The sequence below is a fragment of the Xiphophorus hellerii genome, chromosome 19, assembly GCF_003331165.1.
Source record: "Xiphophorus hellerii strain 12219 chromosome 19, Xiphophorus_hellerii-4.1, whole genome shotgun sequence".
Taxonomy (NCBI): Eukaryota; Metazoa; Chordata; class Actinopteri; order Cyprinodontiformes; family Poeciliidae; genus Xiphophorus; species Xiphophorus hellerii.
In genome coordinates this window covers 795,453-822,435 of record NC_045690.1, presented here as the reverse complement: position 1 = coordinate 822,435, position 26,983 = coordinate 795,453, and the positions used below count along the sequence as shown (strand labels likewise).

Here is a 26,983-nt window from a genome sequence, read left to right as displayed (position 1 = left end):
GTGGAACGGTCCAGCGGAGGCTGCAGAGGCGAAGGCAAGTCCATGCCAAAGTCTGGCAGCGCGGACGGGTTGTTGCAGTAGCCTTCCAATTCTGCCAGCAGATCCTGGAAATCCATATCACTTGGTGATGGAGATGAAGGGGAAAGGATGTCCTCAGTCTGGCATGCTTGGGGAGATGAACTGAGGTTCTCAGTTTGGGTACCTCTCTCGTTAGTCGCACTGCTGGTTTGGCATCCGACGTCGATAAACAAATCCGGAGACACGGGACGTGTTGGCGGAAGGTAGTCGCCCACCGCCACAATTCGGCCGTCCAACAGATGCAGAGTTGGCGCCCAACGTGGGGCCCAGACTAACGGGAGTAGGAGGGCCCTATGCCAAGTCAGTGAAAACAGATGTGAGGATCTGAATAGCTCACTTGGTTTGTTAACTCTTAGGGAATAGAGTTAATGGTGACTGATAAGGCCGTCAGTCCCAACCCTCGCAGTAACTGTATGGCATACAGGTGAGGGAAAGCTTCTACGGAGGATAAATGACCGGATCCAGACAGTGAAGCTAGTAGCCAACATAGTCTAGACCCATCCCTGCTCGAGAGCGCAAAGAGAGGCTTTGGGGGATAGACAACTCGAACCGACAGAGAGACGGAGTGATGGATGATCACTTCGAGGAGGAAAATCTGGGGAAGAAACCGGAGGAAGCCGGCCGCCCAGATTGTTTGGAGAAAGAGGAGACCTCAACAGAACTGCATCAGTTTCTGCACAGCTACTGTGACTCAGACCTGAAGCAAGTGGGGAAGTTGGTTCCAAGAATGAGGAACTGAAACATCAACCCCTGACAAAGAAAAGTTGTCTCAGTCTTGCTGGAGTGGTTTGTGATGTCATGTTGACAAGAAAAGAAAAGACCAGCCTGCAAGCATGCACAAGAAACACAGAAAAGTATCATCAGCTGACGATGGATGAGGAAGCACACCGCGTCCTCCACTGCAGCCATCGAGAAGACATCCGGCAACAGAGGAACAAACACCAGCAGCTGACATCATCACACAGACGCAGACATGGTTAAAGACATCCTGCTGGACCCGGAGCTTGAAATTGGACCAGCACAACCCACCAGTAAGAAACGACCGCAAGCGACATCTGAGAAGCCAGGACAACTGGAAGGGACAATCTACACCGATGGATCCAGAAAGGGGTCCGACCAGTCGGCATACTGGGGATTTATTCTGAAGCAGGATGGCAAAGAGAAATGCCGTCAGAAAGGAAAAGCTCCCGGTAGTGCTCAAGCCGGAGAAGTAACGGCAGTACTGGAAGGATTGCTGGAGCTGGTGAAAAGGAAAATCAAGAGTGCCAGGTTAGTAACCGACAGTTACTACTGTGCTCAGGCCCTTAGAGAGGACTTGGCCATTTGGGAAGAAAATGGTTTCGAGACTGCAAAGGGCAAGCCCGTGGCACACAAAGATTTGTGGAAGAAGAAAGCAGAACTGAGGCTCCGCCCGAAACTTGAGGTGCAGCGACAAGGCGCACACCTGAGAAGAAGCCCTATGGAGGGGCAAAGATGACGACCTTTCGTGCCACTAAGAAAGGTTGTCTCTGCCGGTGTCGAGGTGGGACAGAACACCTAAGGACAGGTGGTCCTAGAGTAGCACGGGGAGCAGGTAGTACGGTGCGTGCATAAGGCCCTCGAATATGCAGGCGTGCTACACCCCCGTGAAGAACTGAGCAAGCAGGACTGCTGGATGTCCCTTCAGCCCATCTGATGCAGCTGTGTGACTTTGAGGTATGTGGTCGATACGCAGGGCACCCAGGGCAGCGGATGGAAGGTTTGTTCATCAAGAGCACAGTCCCATGGGGTTCAGTCTGCATGGATGTAGCAGAGCCAATGGGGACAACAGGAAAGAGAGGTGAGAAGTACCTCTTGGTGCTGATGGACACAGTGACAACTGCTAGAAGAGCAGGTCTTCCCCTGCAGAGGAACTCCGTTCACGTCACAGAAAGCAGGGAGGCGAAGACACTTCTCCTTTTTGCTCAGAAGGAAAAGGGAAGTTGCAGCTCAAAGTGTCACTGAAAACAGGGCAGAGAGTTTGGATTAAAGCTCAAGATCGGCCTGCAACTACGGTGATCAAGCTGAGATTCAACGCCCGAGATTTTGTAAAGTAAGTACTGAACTTCAACACAGTACTACTGATGAAGAAAGGGGTCCATGAGGAAGCAGTGCTCAAGCCAGTTCTTAGCTACAGCGAACCAGAACATTACGAGAAGATGGCCAGAGAATCAAGCACCATGCCATCCTACAGTAGACTGGCCACTATTACAGGAAGGTTGCCGTTCAAAGAACAACTTCAAGGCTTTGGACTGGGAGGGCCGTGAAGAAATTGGACTATGCTAAAGAAGAACTCCTGTCACCACCTGATGGATTAAAATGGAAAAGGATCATGATTACGGATAAAGTGTCATGATGCTTATGCTTTTTGCTTTGCTCTGCTGAACAGCCAGAATTTTTTTTTTTTGAGGCCTTCTGTCTCAGCCCATCTTCCCTTCCCTAAAGAACCATCCCACATCCTGAAGAACCGACAGTTCATCCAGCGAAGGTTCTTGTAGAAGATTCAGAGCGATCCAAGTTTTCTTCGACATTCATCACCTCATGGGGGAAATCAAAACTCCAAGGAGGGGGTGTCAAGAGAAGTGGAGTTTTGATGACTACACTGAGCCCTTTGTGACAACTGAGGATGAAGAATCTGCATCTTCACATCCCAGACGAACATCTTCTCTTTCCAGGGGATGAGGACGGCGAACTGCAGGAGGGTGATGGACTCCCAGCATGTGAAAGGTCTGACCTCGTGGAGGGGGTGTCAAGAAAATCCGAGCTCATCCCACTTCCCCATGCTGGAGATTTTAGTTTAACAGTAATAATAAATAAAGTTATCTTTAAAATGAATCACTCAAGTGACATCAAGGCCCAACAGTAGACTTAAGTGTCAATAAAATAAATCTGGTTGTGTGTGTTGTTTTGTCTCATGCAAACTTTGCTTTAATTCTACTTTTTTCTATCTAATCATAAGAAATCATAGTCAGACAGAAAGAGTCATTAAACAGGAAAAGCAGGTTTCCTGGAAAAAGAGGAAGTTTCCAGCCTGCAGATTTATAAAAATAGCTGAGACTATTCCTTATTTTAAAGCATGAAAGTTTTACAGAATTAAATCTAAACATTATTAGTAATTTGATAAGATTCAAAGTAAAATACTTATATTAATATTGGTTTACTTGTAATAATATTTACGCGAACATTTGTGGGAACACTTACAAGAAAAACAAGTAACTGTAATTTTAGTATTAAATAATTAGAATCATGTATTATTCTTGGTTTCTTTTCAGAAAAACATCTGTAATAACTCACATTAGGATTATAATAAGTATAATTAATAAGTTATGGTTATAAAATCATAAATGAATGATAAATCAGAGAAGCTGAAGAAAATAAATGTGATATAAGTTATGGTTATAAAATTATAAATGAATGCTAGATCAGAGAAGCTAAAGAAAATAAATGTGATATAAGTTATGGTTATAAAATCATAAATGAATGATAAATCAGAGAAGCTAAAGAAAATAAATGTGATTTTGACATTGAACTTGAAATGGTGTAAAAGGTGTAACTGCAATTAAACATCACTAATATGTTGTAGGTAGATAGTAGGTGAAAGGTGAAAGGAAGGGAAAAAGGGGAACTAACAGGAGAGCAGAGATGATCACCGCCTTATTTAGGTAAAAGGTTGTGCAGGCAATGGACATAGGAGGTTGAGCAACTCTGAGACATTAGCACAGACTTCAGGACATAATGTCTGAAGGACAGTGATGGATGTGAGGTCATCTGTCTAAGCAGACAGCCAATGAAAATGCACCAAAAGGGTGGATAAACCCTATATAAGGTGGGTGCAAAAGAGGAACCTTTCGTTGGATCCTCCGGGCAGCTTCGAGCCAAGAGATGGACAAAGAACTCTGCAGCTGAAGAAGAGCCGGAGCCACAGAGCCGAAGACTGTCCTTCTCATGGAGACCAACCCGTCAGGCCCACAACCTGTGGCTTCAAATCGCACTTCTCTCATCAGCTGGGTTCAGACCCCAAAGACAAAGATGAAGACAAAGACAAAGGCAAAGACAAAGAAGAAGAACTGGTGCCTTCCTTCCTGCCAGCACCAAGTCCTGTGTGACCTCACCATCCATGCGGAGAAGAAGCTCATCAGACCTACAGAGATCCCTGCCTTCGCCGATCAACATCTTCCTCCTGCTGCAACATCTTCATCATCATCAAGCCAGGTCTGGGGTTCGAAACACCAAACTCCGTCCGTCTCTCTCAAAGGTTCCCTCTTTTTTCAGTTTTCAGTATCAGCAGTAGGGAAAGATAGACTAGATGATTGATTTTACTTATTTGATTATTTCTGCTACTGAATTAAGCTGTACTGACCCTTGCAAAACTGCCTTACTAATAAAATATTTAGCATAAAGAAAATCTAAAAGATGTTGTGGACATTCAGTTAATGAGTCGCCTTAAAGTTCTTTGATGGTTGTAAAATAGCTGTGATGTTTGATTCTGGAGAGGAAAAAGTTTAAAATGTTTTTAGGTTGCTGGTAGCCCAAATTTAAAACGTCATCCTTGGGACTCGCCCGAGTCACTAAAACCTACCTGGTTCAATAACAAATGCAAGTTGTAAAATAGAGAACGAGCGACCGTTAACAGGTGAGCTCTGTGAAACTAGTTGGCTGTAGGCTGCTCAGTCTGGCTAATTCACAGGGGGAAGAAGGGTGGGACACCTGGATGTAGGCCGTCAGATAACCAGGCGAATCGTTTCTCGAAACCAGCTTAAACAGAGTTTACTTCAGTTCTGGGCAGGGTAAATCCCGGCAGATTTAGGAAACTCAATTAACCCGTTAGAAGGAGAGCTGGTAGCACATCTCCCCTCTCAGAAGAGGAAGTAGAGAGTGAGACAGTAGAGACAGAAAGGAGGGGGGGGGGTGTTGCGCAACAACAGGTGATATTGCCTTTAGCGTTAGCTTCCATTAAATAACATGGTGGTATAGCCTTTAGCGTTAGCAGAACTGATGTTTCTGATTAGTGCTTTTATCTTTAGTGCAGCTAGCTTTTTAGCTAGCGGTGTCCACCAAGGCTGAACCGCTTTGCTTTGGGTCAGCTGAGGAAATATGACATCCATCCATCCATCCATCCATCCATCCATCCATCCATCGGTGGGATTCAAACCCACAACCTTCTTGCTTGAAGGCAGCTGCCCCTCCATGCAGTCCAAACTAATATCGTATGTGTTAGAATGTGATGTGGAAACATCAATAGTATAATCTCATGAAGAGAGACATGTTCATGATAAATATCTGTTTTATCAATAAAACACAAAGTTTGCTTCATGATTTGTGAAAATCTGTGATAAACTAAACAGAACCTGCACAGTTAAGGCCCTGAGATTATTTACATATTCCTCAGATTACAGGACAAAATGGAGCAGCAGTGATTTTTCATTCTGATTTATTGATTAATCCGAAAAATATGAACAGCTGCTGTTTTTTATGTGCATCTTTCATGTTATAAAAACTGTAAACTCAGTATCTCAGGTTTTCTTTCATCTGCTTTAGTTTAAATACGGATTAGATTAGATTAGATTATCATTATAGTGAGGATTTTATCATCCATGTCGACCCTGATAACTAATAACGTAGCATTAATGCTAACGTAGCTTCAGTTAGCTTGACCCCCTGCTGACCTCACAGCTTCTGCTGAAACAGAATCAACCGGAATTAATATGAGACTGAATTAAAACGGCTAACTGGGAGCTAACTGGGCATTAACTGGGAGCTAACTGGGCATTAACTGGGAGCTAACTGGGAGTTAACTGGGCGTTAACTGGGCATTAACTGGGAGCTAACTGGGAGTTAACCAGTAACTGTATTTACTAGCTGGGTTATGGACCCAGGAGGAAGATGTTGGGATCATTTTTCTCCTTGTCATCTATCGTTTCTGGCTACAAAAGCAGAAATCCTGGGATGTTGTCGGCTCATTCTGGCTGAAATAATCTGGATCTGGATTATTTTTAGAGCGCTGAGAGTTTCCGAAGAAAATGTTCAACGATGTCAGACAAAAGCAGCTCTGAAGGACCAAACAGGCTTCATCAGACAGAGACAGACGCAGGATAACATCAGAAAAAACTTGCATATTCTAAATCATGTAGTTCAACAAAAAATAGAGACTCTTGTACTGAGTCTGGATGCGGAGAAGGCTTTTGACTCGGTCAGATGGTCTTTTCTTTACAAAGTTATGTCCAGGTTCGGGTTCCACCAGACCGTAATAGATGTCATTGCAGCTTTATACAATAAACCATCGGCTAGGATAAAAATTAATGGAGACCTTTCTGATCCCTTTACTTTGGAAAGGGGTACAAGGCAGGGATGCTGTGTTTCGCCGCTCCTCTTCGCCCTTTTCATAGAGCCGTTAAGTCAGTGGATAAGACAGAGGACAGACATAGCTGGAGTTCACAAGACATCTGGGGAACAAAAGTTGTCATTGTTCGCGGACGATTTATTGTTAACCATAACAAACCCAGCTCAAACTCTACCTGTACTTATGGAGATGATCGAGGAATATGGTTCGCTCTCTGGTTACAACATAAACATTACCAAGACTCAGGTTTTAACGATAAACTATAACCCACAGAACAATATTAGGAGCCTGCACAATTGGAACTGGGAAGCAGAATCCATAAAATATTTAGGGGTCACTTTGCCCAAGGATTTTTCCAGGATTTTTTATGCCAACTATGGCCCCCTAATTTCAAATCTGAAATCTGACATACAGAGGTGAAATCTGATCCCTTTCTCAAATTTACACTCCAGAGTGGACTCGGTCAGAATGAACATTCTCCCGCGCTTCCTATATCTATTTCAATGTTTACCTATCTTGATATCAGAAAGGTGTTTCATAGAGTGGGAAAGATTAATATCTCAATATATTTGGCAGGGGGAAAAGGCAAGGGTTAGGTATAAAACGCTGCAGTTAAAGAAAGAGAAAGGTGGACTGGGTCTTCCCAATCTACAGATTTATTACCTTGCAGCTCAGTTAAGACCAGTGCTCTGTCTAAGCCAGGCATGTCAAACTCAGTTTGACTCTGAGGCCGGATCCAGACTTTCTGTTCTCAGGTGGGCCGGATCAGTAAAAGAATGTCAACTCCAAATATTTAGCTTTGTTTTTCAGTACTATGTGTTATCATTCAGCCTACATTTGTGGCCTACCCTACATATTATAATTATAGATGACAAGGGATCTTTTCTGAGCACAACACATTTATTCAACAAACAATGGAAAAAAATGATTTTCATGTTTGGGTATGAAGGTGTTAACTGGTTTATTTTAACAGTTGATTGAATGCAGTTTTACACCTGAACCAACTCACCACAATAACAAACTCAAGTGGGAGCTATGAAAAAAATATTTTCGCCTTAATTGTCATACTGCTTTGAAGTAAATACAAAAAGTGCAGTGCATGGGCAATAAGATTAGACTACGTCAGATCAAACTACTAGGCTGGGCCTACTGAAGCTGAGAACAAACTGCACAATATCAATTGTCTTTAATATGAAATCAGATGAATCTTATTTTTAATTATCTGTATTCACGAGTGCAAACAAATTTTGTGTCATCCCACTTTTTTTTCTCTCTCTCAATGCACTCCTGCAGTCTACTTGCTGCTGCTGGCTCCTGAAACTTGGCATCTTTTTGCCTTCACAAGTGCATCGATATTAGGTGTCAAATCCTGAGTAGCAGCACATTTAACAATGTCATTCAAGTGTTTATTTGTTAACCTTGAGCGCTGCTTTGTTTTATTATTATTCATTACCGAAAACACCTGTTCACAAAGATAAGTAGTCCCAAACATGGATAGAACCTTTGCAGCCATGGCTGTTAATTTGGGGTAACCTGGCACGAGATATTGATAAAACGTATCCAATCCCACTGACCTAAATTTATCCTTCATAGCGGAATCGCACTGCAAGTCAATAAGCTCGAGTTGAATGTCAGCTGGCATATCAGAAGGCTTCGCTGTAAATGGCAAGCGAAAAAAGCCAAATTTGTTTTGAAGTTCACCGAATACCTGAAACCTCTGCTCAAACTCTTGCAGCAAATCTGTTATGTTATCTTTATATTTATCCAAATCATTATCGGGACGGCCCGGTGCCTCCGGACGCACAGCTGTGAGACAAGAGAAATGCGCGGTGTCACCGTTGGATAGCTGCGTCTCCCACAGTGACAGTTTCATCTTGAACGCACTTATGCTGTCGTAATATTGAGTGACAACTCTGTTACGGCCCTGCAATTTAGTGTTAAGTGTATTCAAGTGTTGTGTAATATCAACCATGAACGCAAGATCCTGCACCCATTCCTTGCATTTAAGTTCCTTTACTGGGCATCCCTTCTTCTCCATGAACTGTCCAATTTCCCCTCGTAGCTCAAAGAAGCGCTTAAGTACTGCACCTCTGCTTAACCACCGCACGTCAGTGTGGTATGGTAGGCCAGCATGAATGTCATTATCACTGAGAAATGTGTCAAACTGACGGTGATTTAGCCCGCGCGCTCTGATGAAATTGACAGTTTTCACAACCACACTCATAACATGGTCCATTTGCAGTGTTTTACAACATAACGCCTCCTGATGTAAAATGCAATAAAATATCCAAAACTCTTGTCCTCCATTTGCAGTCTGTACTTTGTCACGGAATTTTGTGGCAACGCCTGCCTTTCTCCCGATCATTGATGGCGCACCGTCGGTAGCCAGGCTCACGGCACGGGACCAGTCCGCTCCCACCTTGTCCAGCGCGCCAACGAGAGCGCTGAAAATGTCATCTGCTGTTGTGGTGTTATTCATAGGCACCATTTCAAGAAGCTCCTCGGTGATGGTCAAAGTTTCATCAACACCTCTAATGAATATGGCCAGTTGAGCAATATCTGTGACATCGGTACTCTCATCTATTGCAATTGAAAATGCGATAAATGACTTGATTTTCTCTTTCAGTTGGCTGCTCAAGTCACTCGAGAGTTCTGTCACCCGATCTGCGACAGTGTTCCTTGTTAGACTAATATTGGCAAAAGCAGGTCGCTTTTCAGGGCACACGACTTCTGCAGCCTTCAGCATGCATGTTTTTACAAACTCCCCATCAGAAAATGGCTTGGATGCCTGCACTAGCTCGTTGGCAATAATGTAGCTGGCTCTTACAGCCTCATCAGAAATATCGCGGCTGCGTGTAAAAGTAGACTGCTGTTTCTTCAGACCAGCGACCAATTTGTTTATCTCGTCTTTCCTTATTTGTCCATTCAAGTGGTCAAACTTTTCTTTATGATGAGTCTCATAGTGGCGCCGAATATTAAACTCTTTGAATACTGCAACTTGCTGATTACATACCAAGCACACTGGTTTTGCGTTCACTTCCGTGAATAAATACTTCTCAGTCCATTTTTCCTGGAACCCTCTGCATTCTGTGTCCACTTTTCTTTTTTTTGACAGTGCCATTTTGGGAAGGGTGTGTTGACCGATAACTTGTTTAGTAGTGGTGAATGGTGAAGTAAGATTGCCAGTTTATTTTTACTTGGACGCATCACATTGCGAATGTTTACATCCTGTTACTAACTCGTATCAGTGCCGCATGCTGGACGTGAGCGCTTTTACACATTTACTGCCCTCTAGCGGCCGGAGGGAGCATTTGGTTTGTATTTATTTTTAAAAAATCACAATTTTTGATAGAAATGAGCTAGAGACTCGCTTTTTTTTTTGACATACTCAGAAATTTATGCCGGGCCGGATTAAATCATCCAACGGGCCGGGTCCGGCCCGTGGGCCGTATGTTTGACATGCCTGGTCTAAGCTCTCCATCCTACAATGCAAGGTGGAAAGATTTGGAAGGAACAACAGTGGAAGGAAAACCTCAGTGCTAATGGACAAGGATTTACAGGAGGGGCTGAATATACCACATGAGTCAATGCTACACACAATGCTGGATTCTTGGAGAAAGGTGATTAAAATTTGTCTCCAATACATGGAGACAGTTCTGCTGGAAAAACACTGTTCGATATTTTGTAACTCCAGTTCAGATAAAACATCGGGGCAGCAGAGACACATGCTGGAGACTCTGTGGAACAAACGGGGCAAATCATCATCACATCTTCTGGGGTTGTCCTGTGATTAAAGTTTTTTGGGAGCTATTGTGTTCACACCTAAATAACATCTTTACTGAAAGAATCCCATGTAAATGTGAATCCCTATATTTAGGAAACATTTCATTTGATAACTGGAATCTGGATGATAAAAAACTGCTGTTAATGCTTCTGGCAGCGAGCAAAAAGTCAATCACTAGGAAATGGTTAAAGCCTGAAGCAGCTACAGTTGAGGACTGGCTCAATATTGTACAGGACATTTACATTCTGGAGAAGTTCTTTTTCTGTTCAAGGTCGAAGGGAATCATTCTTCAGGATCTGGTCTAAATGGACAAACTATGTGAAATCAGTAATTCCTGTGGACTAAATATGTCAATCACATGCAAATACTGTTGTGCTGTGTATTGTACCCTGGCTTAGGATTATGGCAAAATTATGCTCTTGATTGTGTTTTTTCTTTTTCTCCTAACATAAGAAGAATCAGATCTGATCCTCCTTTACCCCCCACTCACTCTTGTGTTATGGTTGTTTGGTTACTGTAAAAAAAATTTAAAAAACACCTGGATTGGCTTATGCTATTCCTTCTTATACTTCCACTGTGTTGGAAGTTGAATTGTACAATGTAATTGTAACTTGCCTTTCCAAATAAAAGATAAAAAAATTAAAAAATTTTAAAAAAGCAGCTCTGAAAAAGCAGTCCCTGTTCGGACGGAGATGGACTGAAATGAATCCTTCAGAATCAAATCGCGATCACACAGCGTCTGCATCTCAGAGTGGCTGCTCTGACCTTTGAACCCGTTCTGTCTCTGCATCAGCATCAGAGAGTCAAACGATGAACCGACTCTGACCCCCAGAGGTCAGCGGCTCGGCGCCGACGCAGCCATACCTCAGCTTATCGCTCCCGGCTCGTTGTCTGGAGACTCTGGCCATCCGCAGCGGCAGGCAGACGGCGTCCAGCCAGCGCTTCTCATACTTTGGCTCATTCGCTGAGGGTGAAGGGGGCGGAGCCTGAGGGGACACAGAACAACCAATCAGCTTCCAGTAAAAACCATCGTCACTAACTCGTTATTATTGCTTACTGCAGGGTGGAAAATAGTCTATACAATAACACTGGAGAAACTTCAAATATTAAATCAAATCAGTGTATTTTGTTTAAAATTTATCTGGCCGCACTAATAAGATTTCTCTTTTTCCTTCAATGAGTGTCGGCTGATTAGCTACTGAATCAGGTAATTACAGAAAATGTCCATCGGCTTTAAACTCACTCTGAGCTCAGCAGAATTTTGACAGAATATAAGATAAGATAGATAAGATAAGATAAATCTTTATTGTCATTGCCACAAGGACAACGAAATTCAAAGGGTGCCTTTGAAATGATGGCAGCCAAACCCTGAAATATGATCATTATTACCATATTAGAATCATCTGCAGCCCGTATTTACAGACTGATCCGGTTGAAACAGTTCGCTGCAGTGAGGCGGATGCAGAACGATAAACACAGTCTGGAGGCTCAACGTTACCGATTAGCAATTAGCCGTTAGTGGTTCTGCTGACTGGAACCTGCTGACCTCAGCTCTGTGCTGATGAACAGATCGCTTCACATCGTCTGAAGAGCCAACAGCTAACAGGAAATCCTTGATCTGTCAGCAGCATCTGACCTGCTGTAGTCTCACGATCATTTCAGGGATTTATGGATTCATAACAGGAAGACAAAACGTTCCAGCGGCGCCACGAGCTGGGCTCGGGTCGGACTCTGGAGCCCCGGGAAGTTCTGCTCCAGCAGTTGGCAGCTGACTGCTAACAGAACTGCTACGCTAACTCTGAGGTCCCTCACCGTGTTGTTCCCGTTCAGATGGAAGCCGCTGTTGAAGAGCGGAGAGGAGACCCGGTTCTGGTCCAGCCCAGGAGAACCTGGGCAAGAAATCAAGGAAATCAGAGGAAATTTCACCAAAATACGACAACAACAGCAAAGATAAATCCTGGATGGAAGTTCTGGTCCAACCTGCCTTCATCTCCATGGCAACAAGCTAAAACTCACTGTGCAGAACCACAGCAGCCATTTTAAGGCTGGACTACAGAATAAAGTTCATCACTTTCAGAACCAAGGAATTCCCAACATGCTGATAAACAGAGCTGCTGGTTCTGGTTCTGGTTCTGGACCTTGCTCTAGAACCCCAAAGTGTCTTCAGTCAGAGGCCTCTTCAGATCCGCTGTAACACAGACCTCTACAGGTTTCACTAGAAACCTGGATGATCTGAGTTTCAATGTTTCATCAATTATTGAATTTGATCCGATTCTAAAGTTTCCTTCATCTGATCCGGATCAGAACGCCAAACTCAGACTGAGGGAGGAAGAGGAGGAAGAGGAGAGGCCGACCAATCAGCCGGCTGGAGGAGCCGTTACCGAGCGGCAGCTTCAGGAAGGACGGGACTTCGCTCAGGTAGCGGACGGTGATGGTGACCTCATCGCCCGCAGTTCTCAGCAGGTGAACCTGCCGGAAGAAACACACCTGTCAGGTGAGACAGAGAAAACCTTCATCTGCAGCAGCAACATCTAAAACCAGTTAGAAACCAGTTCAAACCAGTTAGAAACCAGTTCAAACCAGTTAGAGAATCAGAAGGAAGTAAACGAGCAGCTGTCATGGCGGCCATTCAGAGAAACTCTCATCAGCTGCAGGAGGAGAGAGAACAGACGTTCAGGGTTATGATGATGATGATGATGATGATGATGGTGGTGGTGATGAAGATGCTGAACAAAGAACCAAACTGGACCAAATGAACTCAAACATCTGGAGGAGATCCATCAGAACCAGGTGAGCTTCCTGGTTTAGTTAAATTATTTTAAATATGCAAAAAAAAAATCCTGATTCTTATTTTCTATGATTCAGGATCAATTAACAAAATAAAAAATCTGGAGTCTGTCGGCCTCCATTTTGTACGTAGGTCAGTCTGATGAGCGACGCCAAAATCACGTGAATATGAGTTTATTAGCCATTATTATTATTGATTGGTGGACAGTAGAAACCAAACTTACCACTTCCTGGTGCGTGCAATGCTCCACGTTGATGCCGTTAACCTGCAGGAGAAACAGAGAGCAGTCGGCCATGATGGAGGACTTACAGTCAGTTTACCTGCAAACTGAATGAGATGAAATGATGATTTTATGGAGGAAGAAACGTTTCCAGGTACAGAGCGACTGACGGATCTCCCAACTTAAAAAACCTAGAAACAAGAAAATCTGATCTAAAAACATTTTAGTTTTACTTTAAGGTCTAAATCTGCTAACACTGTTATTATACTGAATAATATAATAGTCAGTGAATCGGTTGGTTCTTAACACCCACTGTGGAAGGTCTGACGGACCACTTGTGGGTCCGGAGCCGCAGGTTGAAGACCCCTGAGGAAAAATGTTTGTTCTATTTTAATATGAGAAATGATTTGATTTGTTTCTTCATAAATAAAGAGATACGATCCATAATAAGCTCCAGGATCAATATTAATATTGATTCTCTAGGAACAACCAAAGATATGAACATAAATGAACATATTAATAAAAACTGGAACATTTTGTCACCAATAATTAGTTAGTTTCTGATGAACAACATGTAGAGAAAAACGTAAAACTAAAGCAAATCCTTCTCCACCGCTTCCCGTCAGACAACAGGAAACGGGCGAGGCGAAGCAGGAAATGATGTACTGACCTTCAGCACGGCGTCCCCGACGAACAGTTTCCCCGTCTGATCGGCTGTGGGTAAAAGGTCAGAGGTTAACGTAGCGGTTAGCTAACGGTAATGATATGAAGCCGTCTGTCGAAGGTTCTGTTCCGGTTCTGGGTCGGTACCGGTATCTAATAGTTTGAACCCACAGAACCTTTCCATCGAGCACATTAAGGTCATTCACCGTTACTATGGCAACGCTGTACAGCTGACTGCCTGTTCTACCGCAGCAGACAGCCTGACTAATCAACCGCTGCTTTAGTAGAAAATATTAGTTTTAGAATCATTTAAAGTTTGGTATTTTACCAGCAGATGTTTATTCTGAATAAAAACATTAATAAAGAAATTAATCAAGATTTAAAATCAGTGCTGGTGGATAAAAAAATCACAAAACATGGAAACAGAAAAACCTTCAAACCTGCAAAAAAAACTAACTGCAGGAGCAAAGAGAATAAAATTAAGTACACCCCTCAAACTAAATACACCCCTAAAACTAAGTACACCCCTAAAACCAAGTACACCCCTAAAACTAAATACACCCCTAAAACCAAGTACACCCCTAAAACTAAATACACCTCTAAAACCAAGTACACCCCTAAAACCAAGTACACCCCTAAAACTAAATACACCCCTAAAACTAAGTACACCCCTAAAACCAAGTACACCTCTAAAACTAAATACACCCCTAAAACCAAGTACACCCCTAAAACTAAATACACCCCTAAAACTAAGTACACCCCTAAAACCAAGTACACCTCTAAAACTAAATACACCCCTAAAACTAAGTACACCCCTAAAACTAAGTACACCCCTAAAACCAAGTACACCTCTAAAACTAAATACACCCCTAAAACCAAGTACACCCCTAAAACTAAATACACCTCTAAAACCAAGTACACCTCTAAAACTAAATACACCTCTAAAACTAAATACACCCCTAAAACCAAGTACACCCCTAAAACCAAGTACACCCCTAAAACTAAGTACACCCCTACTACTCCCGTTTAGGGAGAATTCTAATAAAATGCCCTGATTCATTTATTGTTAATTCTGGTTAAGAACCGGTTCTACTGGAGTACTCAGGTGTCCTAAAGGTCAAAGGTCACGACTCCAAAACTGAATTACTGCTTGGAAGGAGGGAAACCTTTTCTGTCTAGAAACAAAATGGCTGCTGGACTGAGGTTAGCAAATAAAAGACTACAGAGACAACGAGACACGTGATGGTATGGTTTGTCTTGGCACATTGAAATAAATCTACAACAGAATGACTGGAAATCAAATGGCCTAGTCAAAGTCCAGGCCTTTAACCCCGTAGAGTGAATTAACGTTTTCCTCTCTGATTCTGAAATGTTTTTACTTTCTGAACGTTTCTTTCACCCAGCAGATTAATTTCTTACCGACTTGGTCCTTGAAGATCTTTGAAATGACGACGGGCACGTTGTGCTCAGCTCCGCCCTGCAGAGCCAACAGGAAGGCGTTAGCGTTAGCTCCAGAGCTAGCCGGGTGACCTTCAGCTCACCTTGATGCTGAGGCCTAAACCGCCGGCCGCCTGTCGTCTCAGGACTACGGCTCTGTGCTTTAGAAACGGGGAGTTTTTATTGGCAGACGGACTTTTTTCAGCAGGAAGTGAGCGCACGGCGGCAGGTGAACTTACGTTGGCTTTGGGCTCAGAGCCGTCGGTGCAGACCACGTCCAGCTTCTGAATGGTCAGAGCGTCTCTGCTCAGCCGCAGGCAGACGTCGAAGCTGTCGCCGCTCTCGCCGCTGCACAGCAACGCCACTCCAGATCGGCTCTGGAGAAAATCAGGACAGCAAACATTCAGCTTCAGGACGACCGGAAGATTCTGCCGGTTTGGGTTCTGGACCTGAAGAAGATTTCATTGATACTGAAACTAGATCAAAAAGATCAACTATTTGATATTATTTAGATTTCCTTCCATGAAGCAACGGCAACATTGCTCAGAATCAGCAACATCAACAACATGGAGGAGCTGCTGAAGCAACACAACCATCATTATGAAGGTTTGTGCTGCAGTCTGGTGGTTTGTGCTGCAGTCTGGTGGTTTGTGCTGCAGTCTGGTGGTTTTGGTTGAATTGATCTCGGACCATTTCAGTTAAAGAAAACTGAACTGATTAACAGAAACTCGATAAAGTCGACCACAGGTTGAGTTTTTGTTTTCTGTTTGGGTTCATCCACATTTTGACTCATGAGAAGTTTAGTTCTAGCAAAAGGTTTGCAGGATCATCGTCACGGCGACGTGGGTCACTGAACAGACCTATGATGTTTTTGATCTGAGAGGTCAAAACATCCTGAGCAAAAAGAATAATAAGAGAATCAAAGCTGCTCTTAAAGTCGACTTTATGCAGCAGAGAGCAGCGCTGGAGGGGAAGCATTAAACACACACACACACACACACACAGCAGGGTGCAAACTCAAACAGAGATCACATCAGTCAAACATCGCATGGCGTTTCCCTCCGTGACTTTATGAATCAAAAACACTTCAAAACAAAATCTGAGCTTCATTAAAAGTTGAAGGACAAAGTTTTTAATGTCCAGAAGGCAAAACAAAAGAAACATTTAAATAATTAACCAGTTTAGTTTTCTAGAAGCAGCAAAGCGGCACCAGCAGGGGGCGCTGGCTGGGCTAAGGAGCAGAGCCACTTCTGAAGGTCAGAGGTCAAGCTCTTCTCCTCATCAAGCTGAAAACTGTTTGACTCGACAGACGCTAAGGATTCTGACCGGCTACAGCCCCGAGAGGAAACTCCAGATTCACGTCTTAATAACAGATCAGACAAGCAGACAAGCCTCCATGGGGCGAAAAACTAAATCATCCAAAAATCTGAGAAACTGGCTCAACTGGAAACCAGCAGGAACCAAAGTGATGATTTCTGATCATTTCCAGTTTTCTGAGAAACATTAAAACACAGATCCTGCTGCCGCCACAATCACTTCAATCATTTCTGGATTTCCAGTCAAAATTCAGCAGCAGGTGAGTTCAGAGGTAAAGATCCGTTCCGACTGGATCAGCCTCCGGTTCTGTTTGGTTTGTTGTAAACCGCTCTGCTCCTCAAGAACCTTGGCTTTTTGACCCGGGCCACTGAGTTCTGTTGGACCGGAGGGTGGTTCCAGAAGCTGTTTTAACGACCTTGGAAATGTTTTTAGGATGTTTTTCCTCCTTCAGTCCGGTCGACCCGGTTCCACTGGACCCAGAACTCCATCATCTGCTCCACCTCCAGCTGCTGTGGTTCTGACCCAAACCAACCTGTTCCCCTCCTGGCCTGTGGGGGCGCTGCACCAAGAACCACTGAAGTAAACAACACAAAAACCTCTGAAGACGCTGAGAGCAACTTCCTTCTTCACCAGATGGAAACAAGATGGAGGCGTCAGATTTTAGTGTTGGAGGATTTCTCTTTAGTCTTTGGCTAAAGACCAGGAGCCATTTCTGCTGCTAGTGCTAGGCTAGCACGTTAGCTTTGGTTGTATTTACCCAGAATGCCCTGCGCTGTAGTCCACTTCCTGCTTTTGGAGTGGTCTCAGGTCCGCTTGGCGTTCACATTCAAACCGAACCAGAGTTCACTTCAACCGAACCCAGACCAAGGTTTGAAGGACCAGAGGTCAGAGGTCGATAAGCATTCACAACTCACCAACCGAACTGGACTTTGACTAAACAAATGGATTGGAGTTGGCTTGGAGCGGACTGGACTTGGACTCCCTCCGGGTTCAGAGTACCAACTAGGTTCTGCATGTTTGCCGATTATCAGATCATTCCTGGTTTCCATGGAGACGGTAGGTGGCAGACTCTCGGCCGTTTGTTAGAATAAAAACGTCTCGTTTCCTGAATGAAGATTTTCTGCTGGTGAAAATGTGTTTATGCAAAGGAAACATGAATCCAGATAATGCAGCAGAGCTCTCCACTCCCAATTATTTACCTCCATATCAGAGCCTGCTGAGTCAACACACATGCCAACACACCCACACACACACACACACACACACACACAGGCTTCGTGAACTCGGCCTGCCTGCATCGAGGAATAAACACCAATAAATGTTTATTTGGTTGATAATAATGGAGTAAAAATCGAATCTGAACTGAGATTCAGGGAGTTCAGGATTATTTTATTTAAACCAGATTTAATTCAGAAGGGCTACTCTTTTAGGAACACCTGTCTAAATGTTTATTTACACTGAATCAGCCAATCACACGGCAGCAACTCACTGTAAAATAAACCCAGTAACCATTGATGTTTGTGTGTCCAACCTGAGGGTCGGGGGCCAGTTCTGGCCCGCCAATACTTTGTTTTTATACATAAAGACTCTAAAAAATTATTTTCTGAACTCAGATTAACTCTGAACAAACTGAACAAAAGATGAAACTTTTTACATTTAAGATAAAAACCAGTTTGAGCTTCGCCTGTAATAAAATCTATTAATCACTTTTACATCCAGATATTAATCAGCTAATCAATAATTACTCCCAGATCAGTCCTACACTCTGCTACAAGCAATAAGGAATGTTCTTATTGCATTTTAGACAACATATTTATGTTCTTACTTAAAAACAAGTTTATTTGCATTTTTTATATTTATAATATTGTATAAAATAAACAGGGTTTTTTTCAATCTGTCAATAATCAATACTGAAATCGTTAGCTGAAGTCCGAAATGCTATGTTAATAAAAACTCGTCAGATTCAGATGTTTATTACTCTTATGGATCCAGCAGAAGGTCCAGGCTCTGGACCCGCCCGGAACCCAACGCTGCTACTTCCTCAGAGTGTATGAATAATTCTGAGCCCGAATGGGTCAAAGAAAATCCGGAATAAAAATGAACTGGTCCCAAAAAGTCCGAAAAGGTCAATAATAACCCGGAACGGGGTTCGGCTAAACCATTATTATTAATAATATGAATTGTCCTCAGCAGGGAAACATCTGCCAACGCATTTCCGAGCCGAACCGTTCTGGTGGTTCGGCTGGGTCGGGAGCGGCTCCGGGTTAAAGCCCTGTGTCGGTTCCGGTGGTTCCGACACTAAAACCCCAGAAACCGGCTCAATCAGAGGGAAGTCCGGACGGCTCCCTCTGGGTACCGGACCTTCATCAGAACCGCTCTCTTTTTGAACAACCCGTCCGGAACCAGAACCAGAGCTGGACCTCCGCGGAAGTTTCGCCGGGAAGCGGGACCGAGCAGCGGGTTCTTACCGGAGTTGGCACCGGGAGGCTGGCGGGTCTCCGGCTCCCGGTCACGCTCATCTCCCCGGGCTTCCTCAGCTCGGTGGACCGCGCGGCGGCTGCTGCCCGGCGTCCCGATCAGCGGCGCGGCGGGGCGGCATGCCCAGAGGCTCGGCGCGGATCCGGGAAGCGGAGGCTGGGTCTGCAGGAGGAAGAGCTGCTGCTGCTCCGGCCGTCAGGGCTCCTCTGCTGCTCAGGACGCCCACCTGCGGCCCGCAGCCTCCTGTTGACCCATCCTGCGTCAGAGCGCATTAACCCGTTCAATGGCTGCTCGCTGCAGGAGGTCCAATCAGAGTCCCTGGCTTCTCATCGATCCTTATGACGACATGAAACCGGAGATCAATAAAAACAAAGTTGATCAGAGGCGGACCGAGGCGGCAGGGGGCCCTGGGCGGCTCCAGTTAGCGGTCCCTCATGTTGACCCTCCCTGTCCTGAGTGGCGACCCGCCACCCTTTCAGAGCAGCAATTACCTCTGCTGCTTTTTCCTTCCACTCAACTTTCTATGAATATGCTTAAACTTTCACTGAATATTGTGTTTTTCTGAGATATTTTCTGTGAGCCAAAATAAAAATTCAGAGATTGTTTGAAATGAGAAACCAGAGCTGGTTATAACAAGATTTATGTCCTTAAAACCCAAATATCTTCTCAGTTGACTCAGAAACAGCTGATGGGATTTTTAGATGTCTGGAACAAACAGGAAGAGAAGACGACAAAGTGACGCTCTTTAGATGATGCAAGATGACCGTATTTTTATAACTTAAAACAAATTCTTGTTTTAACAAGTTATGAAACTGATTTTAAATAAGAAACTGTCTTTCAAATAATTCTGTTCCGGAATTTTGGCAGTTAAAAGCTTCCTTACAAAATCACAATAAAGGCTTAAATTATTTCACTTCATCTGTGATGATTCTAGATAAACGATTCTTTCTTCCAATACGTTGAACTTTCTCACTTTATTCTATTTTTTTATCTCTATATTTTACATATTTATTTCCTCTTGGGGATTATTTTATGAAATCCGTTTTCATTTTTCGCTCCAGCTCACAGAGAGAAGCCAGATGAATCCAACCCGTCCTCCATGTTGGGAGTTTTTCTCCAGGTTTGTGTTGCTGAATTCGTCTCGGCTCCATTATTACCCAGTTAATGTGAAAAATAATCTCCAGATCAAACCTGTGATGATGCAGCGTTTCTGCTGAGCTCAACATGTTGATGTCAGGATTTTGACCTCCAGATGGATAACCCCAAATGATCAAACACTTGCTAAAGAAACTTTAGGCAGTAAAATGTTAAATAAAAATCAGTAGAATGATATTATTTTCAGTCCATCTGTTCTCTGCTGATCTCCAGATCATTGCTTCTCGCCGTGCGGCTCGAAGAACTCCAAGTAGCGCTTCACCTTTTCTAACAGACACCAGGAGACAAGATGGCCACCAGTGATCTGGGTCAATCAAGCCTTCATCAGCCACTCAGCACCGCAGGACTCCATCCGCCGTGAGTCGTGATCTCTGATAACTGCAGGTTCCCAAACGGATGGAGATTTTCCACAGAAGCATTTATAGATTACATTCATAAGCTACCAACTACAACAGAGTGAGTCTGATTAGCAGCTTCTGCTAAACAGAACGTATGCTAGCCAAAAATCATAGTTCTGATTCAGCTACGTATATAGCTAGCTCTGAGCTAAACATTCAGCTTGCTCTGACTTAAACATTCAGCTAGCTCTGAGCTAAATATTAAGTATCGCTGAGCTAAGCTTTCAACTAGCTCAACGCTAAACATTCAGCTAGATCTGAGCTAAATATTCAGCTACCACTGAGCTAAGCTTCCAACTAGCTCTGAGCTAAATATTAAGCTAGCTCTAAGCTAAATATTCGGCTGGCTCTGATCTAGATATTAAGCTAGTTCTGAGCTAAATACTATGCTAGCTCCAAGCTAAATGTTAAGCTAGCTCTGAGCTAAATATTTTGCTAGATCTTAGCTAAATATTATGCTAGCTCAGAGTTAAATATTTTGCTGGCTCTGAACTAAATAAGATAATTCTGAGCTAAATATGCTAGCTCTGAGCTAAAACACTGAGCTAAATATTCAAATATTGCATCCTGATTGGTGGAGAAAGTGGCAACAGTGTGTGATCAGGATGTTTACTTAAGATTGAAGGAACACAAAAACTCAAATTCAGGAGAAAAACATAAAATATAATAAATTTAGACAAAATCAAATTGAGTGAAAGCAACCAACCCCTCTGAGCAACCTATTCCCCTCCTCGCCTGTGGGGGCGCTGCACCAATAACCACTGAAGGAACCCATAAAAACCTGAAGACGACACAACGCAACTTCGTTCTTTACCTAAGAAAGTTGCGCTCCTTTCATGAACAAGGATTTTTTAGTCTTTTGCTAAAGACCACGAGTCATTTCTCCTGCTAGCGCTAGGCTCACACGTTAGCTTTGGTTGTATTTACTGCTGTAGTCCACTTCCTTCTTTTTCAAACTGCACCAAAGCTCACTTAAACTGAACCAAACCTTCTGTATGTGTTCAGGTTTATTTTATAAACTCACATCGGCCTCCTAAACCCTGAGCTGTTGCCATGGCAACCGCACTGGAAACCAGAGAACCAGATTGATGAATGAGCTACCTGTCCTCCAGGTTTGCTTCAACCGAACCACACGTGGAAATATCCTTAAACATAATGACATTCCGAGCAGCCAGCGGCTAATCCGCTCAGCCGCTTTGTTAAAGTCGACTTTTAATTCCAGGTGAAGGAGCTGAAGTGGAACGAGCAATTAGAAACTTCATCAGGAAGAAGCCGCAGAGTTCAGCTGAGGCCCGGATCAGCGCCGCTGCTGTCCGACTTTCTCTAACGCATCGTTATCACAGCCAAGGCCTTCATTATATGACAGAGTAAAGAAAACTGTTAGCCCTCCTGTCCAAAACCACAGAATGTTCAGAACCAAAGCAACAGAAAACCTTCCCAACAAGAGGAAAGCTTGAAGGAGAGAAAATCACGATGTCCGACAGGAAAACGAGCTGCAAACCCATGAAAGATGAAACTTCAAAACACAAACGCAACAGAAAAATCACAAGAAAAAGAAGCAAAAATATATTGGAGGTAATTAAAATTAAACTGCTAAACACAAAGTACTGGAAAGCTAGAGCTAAACGGCTGAACACAAAGAAAAATGATCGGAAGCTCACGCCAAACCTCTAACAAAAACATTTGCCGAAACTGACTAAAACACAGAAATTTAGCTGAAGCTAATGCTAAGCACAAAAAATAGCAGAACCTAAAGCTAAACCTAAAAAATAAGTAGCGGACGCTAGTGCTAAACTGTTAAACATTCACAAAAGTAGCTGAAGCTAGCACAGTAAACACACAGCAGAATTAGTAGAAGCTAATGCTAACCATTAAGTTTACCATCTCATCTCCTTCCTGTTGACTGATGTGAGACTCGCTAACAGGAAAGTCCTCAGTTTCTGAATCTGCTACATTTTATTACTTTAAAGTTGTATGAACAAGATTAGCAAACTGAAAAATATCTGATGAGACAAAGTTTATACGTCATGGACACAACAGGTTTAAAAGGCTCAAAAATGGCGGCCATCCTAAATGATATTGAAGTGGCTGATTGGAAATGTAAAACAGATATTTTATGCTTATATCGACAAGATTTTTTACAGTAGTAACTTTATGTCTCATTTAGCTCAGATGCTGTGAGTTAGCAGATCAGAAACGGGTGATATAACGTAACCTTCTGAATAACTTCCTGTGATTATTACTATATTAAACCATCATTATTATTTTAATAAAAAGACTGCCGTCCTGACCTCCGCAGCCTCTTTCTCTCCGGTTCTTCTATAATTCAGGGCCAGGTGATGGAGCTGCGGGCCTCTAACGCCCCCTGCTGGTCAGCGGCTCAGCTTTCATGTTTAGATGCTTTTGCAGCTGCTCCAAGAAGGAGAAGAAATAAAAGCGATGCTCTGCAGTGATATGCAAATGAGACACTTCAAAGCGGAGCAGCTGGAGGGATGAAAACCAAACCCGATGCCTCCTCCCGCCTCCACACGGCGGGAGCCGCCGGCGCCTCCGGTGGCGCCGCTGGAAGCTCAGAGGGGACACCGCAGAGAGGCAGCCGCCATGTTCAGGGCGCCGGGCCAGAACCGAGCTCATTACGGGCCAGAACCGGGCTCATTACGGGCCAGGACCGGGCAAGTTCATCTAAATCACGAAGTGCATCTGGAATGATTCCCTTTTCTCATCTTCGTTTCAAACTGATCTAAGACTCCTTTCAGGATCTGCTCCAACGTCCTCCCCCCCCACCAAATTGGTCGTTACCATGGAAACAGATCTTTCACCAAGCAGTGACCTGTGGTGATGAAGGTCTGCTGGTTTCATTGGTCCAGAAAATACTGAGGTCCGAAAGGCTCAGATGGTTTGGTGGTTAATTTCCCTTTGGGATCAAGAAAGTGTTTTGAATTTGAATCAGGCTGCGTGGCAAAAGTTCTGCTACGTTAATAGTTCTTAATGCTATTAAAAACTATGAATGTGCCAGAATTATTAATAGTTCTGGTACATAAAAGTGTGTTAATTGTTCCTAAAGTTCTGGTACAAAGAGGAGTGAAGGAAGGAAAACTAACTCCACATTCAACAGCTGGTCAACTGTAAGGCTAACAACAGGCCAGCATTATCCTGGGATTGTCTATCTGTAAGCACAAAAGGCTAGCATTAGCCTATCTAAGGCTAACAGTAGCAAGTAAATAAAACTTTATTTATGTAGCACCTTTCAAGACAAAGATCACTAAGTCCTTCAACAAGCAAAATAGGCTATTAAAAGCTAACACTAGCTTATTTGTGCTAATAACCAGCAGAGAACGAAGGCTGTCCAGTGGGTTACTAGCCTAGGCATGCTAGCCACAAGCCTCTCCAAAGCTAACGCTAGCTTCTCATTGGCCAGCGCTGGTTGCTCGGTTACTAGTGCCAGCCTATCACTGAACAGATTAGTAGTTAGCTTAGGGATGGATGTGGCCTCCTGCTATGTGGTTGTAGCCACCGCTAGGTGTTAGTTAATGTTAGCGCCATCGCCATGATCTGAAGGAGGTCAGTAGGAGGTCCATCCGGCCCACTAGAAGGACCAGAACCTTGTTGGAGAAACGTTTAAACCTGAACCTGGGGAGCCTGGAGAACCTGGAGAGCCTGGGGAACTTGGAGAGCCTGGAGAACCTGGGGAACTTGGGGAACCTGGGGAACTTGGAGAACCTGGAGAACCTGGGGAATTGTCCCAAACTGAGGGGACCTGAGGAAGAAATCACTTCCTGGTTTCACCCTGAATGGAAATGGTTTTATTACGTTAAGAAATCAACACACTTAAGAAACGGATCTATGTACACTGGTTCTACTGCGGATTAAAAAACGGACCAAGCTACAACACCAGAGTCACATACCGTTCCCACATCCCATAAATAAAGAGTTAAAACAATCATGGTGAGGTCTGAGGAGCAGCTGCTGATGGTCACTATCCTACATGAAGCATGCCTGATCGTCTTCCATGGGAAACAAAGAAAAGGCCGAGGTGTGTTTACATGAACTAGACCGGCCATCAGGTCAATGATGCTAGCAGCAGCAGCGTGGTTCTGGATGAAGAGTGGTCAGAGTAATCAGTCCGGATGGGTCCCCGTTCAATCTGGATCTCAGTTGGATCCCTGAAGTATCTCCCAGTTGGGTATTGGTTTGGTTCCAGTGGGTCCCAGTTAGATCTCAGTTAGGTCCCTGTTGGGTTCCAGCCGAATCTCCCAGTTAGATCCCGTTTGGACCCCAGTTGCGTCCCAGTCCCTCCCTCAGTGCTCCTCTTTGTCCCGCCCCTTCCTGTCCTTCTCGTCCTGCAGGGCGGCGCCCAGCTTCTTGATCAGAACCGACAGAACCTTGTCCAGCGGGTCCATGACGCCGCGCTGCAGCCACTTGGGGATGGTGGTGCGGGCGTGGTGGAAGCCCAGCTTCTGCAGGATGTAATCCACCCCGACCGGGTCGATCTTCCTGCCGGTCCAGGAGATCAGCCTGGAAACACAAACAAGATGGCCGCCCTCAGTCCTCAAAATAAAAATGAAAAAGCTCTTAAATCAGGAAACGCATCAGCTGTCCACTGAATTTATAGTTTATAGGAAATTATTCAGTTCAGCTTTTACTGTAAATAAATATTAAGTTTTCTATATTTTAGAGTTTAGTAAATCATTTATTTTCTTTCTATTTCTTATTTTATCTCAGATGAAACAAAATCTGGTGAAAAACATTAATATCTGCAGAGTATTCTAATATTTCTACATAAAAACCAGATTATCAATAACAGAAATAAAAAAATTGACAAATTGTGATGCAAACCGAAACGAAACAGACAAAATAAAACTTTACATAAAAACAAAAAATGACCTGAAATGCATTTTATTATTAATAGAAGCTGTAAAAAAACAGATTTTAACTTTAGAGAGTGATTCAGGTTTATTTTATTACTTCTTTTTTTTTTAACTTAATGCATTTATTTTCACTATTTAAATAATTTTGTAATATTATTAGTTTAATATCACTAAAATGTTTATTTCATTCATTTTCTAATAATTTTTACATGACTAATTTATTTTTATTGTTTGCTTGTTTTTTTTAACTAAATTTCTTAAATTATTTTCATTATTATTAGTCATTGTTAAGGAGGATAATTTAATGCTAACTTTGGACAAAACGTTTGGCTCTTTCCTCCTTAATCTCCCGGATCCTCAGCGGGCGGCGGCGTGCTGCTAAAGTGAAACAACAACAAAGCGCGTTGACGTCACAGATCACAGAGTTTAATTCCATACAAAGCAACGCATGAATCAATCAACAAAGCTGCAGAGGAACAGAGATATACATCGTTTACCTTATACAAACAAAGACAGACAAGGGGAAGACAGACAAACACAAAACAAAGACGAACAAAAAAGCAAAGACGCGTCTTTGGAGAGAGCCGATGCAAAAAGGCAAAATGTTGGCCGCTCTCTGAATTTTTTCTCCTGACACGTAATCTTATAGTAAGGAGGTGTTTTTCTATTTAATTTATGCACTCAAGGCATTCCTCTTGTTGACCAACTGGAAACTCCCTTAAGCACTCAGAGAGACTTGGAACTCCCCCTAATTTACAGCAAAGATCAAAGGGCCATCTGGTCTCTGGCAAAACAAAAGAACGAATCGCTTCGTCCTGACCCCTGTGGTTCCACGGCCATCCCGGGCACAGAAAAATCCTGAGATAAGACTTCACAGATACCTGTGAAATCTATCCAGTGCTTCTGCCCTGCCGGGAATGCTAATTTTATGGCTTCGTGTGGCCTGGCCTCACAGCGGGAGGCCCCTGCCTGTCTGAATGCCTGCTCATCTGGCCCAATCCCGAATGCTCAACACAAAGCTGTTCCAAATAAGAGTGTTGAATATACCTTTTACACATGTCGCAAGATCAACTGTATTAAGCACTAAAAATAATCATTTTTCCTCAACATCATGTATAATAATAATAATAATAATATCAGCTTCAGTTTTTGAAGCTGATAACAGCAACAGCAAAATTTCAGGTTTTGCTGTTATTTTCTCCTCTGCCGAGTCGTGAGCCGGACTTTGGTTCTGGATTGTGGTGGCGGTGGGGGCGGGGCCTCACCTGAGGGTGGGCTCCAGGTGCCAGGTGTTGCACATGAACTCCCTCCAGTCCACGGCGGTGTAGTTGACGGCGTCGTCGCGTTCGCTCTGCGCGCCGCCGTCGTCCTGCGGCGCCGTGGGGCTCTTCTGGCCCTGCCGGGCGACCGGCAGCCGCGGGGCGAAGAGCGCTGAGGAA

The 26,983-nt window shown here is 43.7% G+C and overlaps 2 protein-coding genes across 3 annotated transcripts in view; both read right to left on the bottom strand.

Annotated features, from left to right (window-relative positions):
• LOC116709601 (gamma-2-syntrophin-like) overlaps positions 1 to 19,551 on the bottom strand; it is a 31,118-nt gene extending 11,567 nt beyond the window's left edge. For both annotated transcript variants that reach the window (XR_004336910.1, XM_032548240.1), the window contains exons 1-9: positions 19,114 to 19,551; positions 15,568 to 15,705; positions 15,433 to 15,489; positions 15,311 to 15,368; positions 13,899 to 13,942; positions 13,232 to 13,273; positions 12,602 to 12,689; positions 12,033 to 12,109; positions 11,085 to 11,206 (exon numbers count right to left, since the gene is read on the bottom strand). Coding sequence is in view for 1 of the 2 variants with exons in the window: in XM_032548240.1 (XP_032404131.1) it covers positions 11,085 to 11,206; positions 12,033 to 12,109; positions 12,602 to 12,689; positions 13,232 to 13,273; positions 13,899 to 13,942; positions 15,311 to 15,368; positions 15,433 to 15,489; positions 15,568 to 15,705; positions 19,114 to 19,164 (677 nt within the window). In the remaining variant the exon portion in view is untranslated. The remainder of the gene's footprint in view (positions 1 to 11,084; positions 11,207 to 12,032; positions 12,110 to 12,601; positions 12,690 to 13,231; positions 13,274 to 13,898; positions 13,943 to 15,310; positions 15,369 to 15,432; positions 15,490 to 15,567; positions 15,706 to 19,113) is intronic.
• A 4,905-nt stretch (positions 19,552 to 24,456) lies between these two features.
• The window catches only part of LOC116709587 (transmembrane protein KIAA1109 homolog), a 64,869-nt gene continuing 62,342 nt past the window's right edge, over positions 24,457 to 26,983 (bottom strand). The window contains exons 74-75 of the mRNA XM_032548223.1: positions 26,810 to 26,975; positions 24,457 to 25,191 (exon numbers count right to left, since the gene is read on the bottom strand). Coding sequence (XP_032404114.1) covers positions 24,975 to 25,191; positions 26,810 to 26,975 — 383 coding nt within the window. The 3' untranslated portion in view covers positions 24,457 to 24,974. The remainder of the gene's footprint in view (positions 25,192 to 26,809; positions 26,976 to 26,983) is intronic.